Genomic DNA, 1971 nt, shown 5'->3' with positions numbered 1-1971 from the left:
AGTGTTGGGAGAAGGGACAGGCTTCCCAGATCACAGCTTCCAACCTTGTTCAGAATTACAAGAAGAGAAAGTTCACTGACACGGAAGACTGAAGGAAATTCTGGGACATTATTGCATAGACAGCCTCTGACCATTTAATGGAAATCCATGTAAGGAAACCCAAAACTCTTCTGAGTGAAGAGGAAAGCCAGGCTGAGTAAGAAAAGCAAGCGCTCCTCGGGACCTGCAGGATGGCCAGTGGCGGGTTTCTCCACGCCCTCGCTCCCCTCCCAGCACCTCAGAAGTGACAAAATTACCTCTGTGTTGGAAATTATAGAAGTCTTTGGGTTCCCAAATTGTACAGATGTCTTGATGTAACCTAGATGACAGAAAGCTTCGGAAAATGCCTATTTTAACATGAAATTATTTTTACAATTTGATTTTAGTACCAAATGATCAGCTTTGCTTATGAGTGCGTTCTGTACCAGCACTATTTTTGTGATTCTGGTACTGCAGATGATCAGCAAAGTCATCAGCGAATTTTGTCTTTGATTGTATTTGACAGTAATGCCCAAATAAACTCATGTTTTAGCAATTGCTCTTTTGTTTGTACACTACGCATAAATATGAGATGTGTTCTCTGTTGGGCTGTGCAGTGTCCTAGGAGAATGAGGCTCCATTATTGTGGTACTGTGTTGGCTAAGACCCAAGAAACCATTGTAGAGTAAGAAAAGCATATTACTTAATTTCTGGCATCTTTATTTTCAGAGATATTTTTGTAGTTAGAGGTTTCCAAGGGCTGAGAATATAGCTCGGGGACACAGCATCTGCCTGATAAGTGCGAGAAACAAAACCAGGATAGTCCAAGGCTGCTACCTTTTTTTTTTTTTTTTACTTCAGGAACTATATGTCAAGGAATATGAGAACAGTCACCAACAGGCACATGTAGAATTTATTCCATTTGAAATTTTGAACACGTGTAGCTTCTGAACCCACTTCCAGTTACACGTCTGCCTTCGAGCTCATCAGACTATTCCCTCCTGTACAGCCCTCCCCAAGTCAGTGTTTTTGGATTACTGTTTGATCTCTTCAAAGAGGTACTTTTCAGAAAGAGGTCAACAAATTGACTCAGATAGATACCAACTTGCTGCTAAAATCCAGTAAATGTATGCGTTTTCCTCTTAAGGATCCTATTTCCACATAAGTCTAGGCAGAAGACCCCACTGCATGCAGCTTTTTCCAGGGACAGTATGGGCTACAGGGAGTGGGACAAGGCTGGCTCTTCTTGATTTCTTCCTGCTCTCCCTGACCTCAGAACTGTGGGCAGCTCCAGGCTAAGTCCTTGCAACCCTCTTCATCTTCTTTGATGTGATGCTAGTAATTGAATACGTAGCCTCAGCCATGCTAGGCAAGCACTCCACCTCTGAGCTACATCCTCAGCCCTGTTTATTTTGTGTTTGGGTTAGGGCCTTGCTGAGTTGCCCAGGCTAACCTTGAACTTAGGATCTTCCTGTTCGAGTCCAATAGCTGGGTCCTCGGCATGTGATCCTGTGCCCTTTGGATCGCCATATGCTGAGCACTCCCCAGTTCAGATCTCTAGTTCAGCCTCCGTCCAGCTGCAGACTTGCATCCAGCCGAGTGCTTGGTGTGTGTACTTGAGTCACCTCCGTTCTTACCCCTAGCATACCCCTGTGACCTTTCTCATCTTCACTGATGACAACTCCCAGGACAAAGCCCTGAATGCCCTCTCTGAACTTAACTCTATTTCTTCATATGTTTTGGACCCACCTTTGAATCATTCAGGGAATCTGAAAAGTCAGGCATGGTGGTACATACCTGTAATCCCAGCCCTCAGGAGGCTGAGAAAGAGAATCCTAAATTCCAGGCCAGCCTGGACTACATAATGAAACCCTATCTCAAAAACAAACAAAAAGAATTGACCGGGGCTGGTGAGATGGCTCAGTGGTCTAAAGCACCTACTTAGAACAAGCT

At 44.3% G+C, this 1971-nt stretch overlaps 1 protein-coding gene across 3 annotated transcripts in view; it reads left to right on the top strand.

The window, feature by feature from the left end:
* Positions 1-576, top strand: part of Gins3 (GINS complex subunit 3) — a 10198-nt gene extending 9622 nt beyond the window's left edge. The window contains exon 4 of one of the 3 annotated variants that reach the window (XM_023709125.1): positions 95-576. Coding sequence is in view for 2 of the 3 variants with exons in the window: in XM_023709126.1 (XP_023564894.1) it covers positions 21-92 (72 nt within the window). In the remaining variant the exon portion in view is untranslated. Of the gene's footprint in view, positions 1-20 lie in introns of all 3 variants that reach the window. The other 2 variants (XM_023709126.1, XM_004625930.2) reach the window with 2 other exon arrangements.
* Positions 577-1971: the final 1395 nt, after the last annotated feature.

The sequence above is a fragment of the Octodon degus genome, unplaced genomic scaffold, assembly GCF_000260255.1.
Source record: "Octodon degus isolate 3935 unplaced genomic scaffold, OctDeg1.0 scaffold00011, whole genome shotgun sequence".
Taxonomy (NCBI): domain Eukaryota; kingdom Metazoa; phylum Chordata; class Mammalia; order Rodentia; family Octodontidae; genus Octodon; species Octodon degus.
This window is presented reverse-complemented; position numbering and strand designations above follow the sequence as displayed.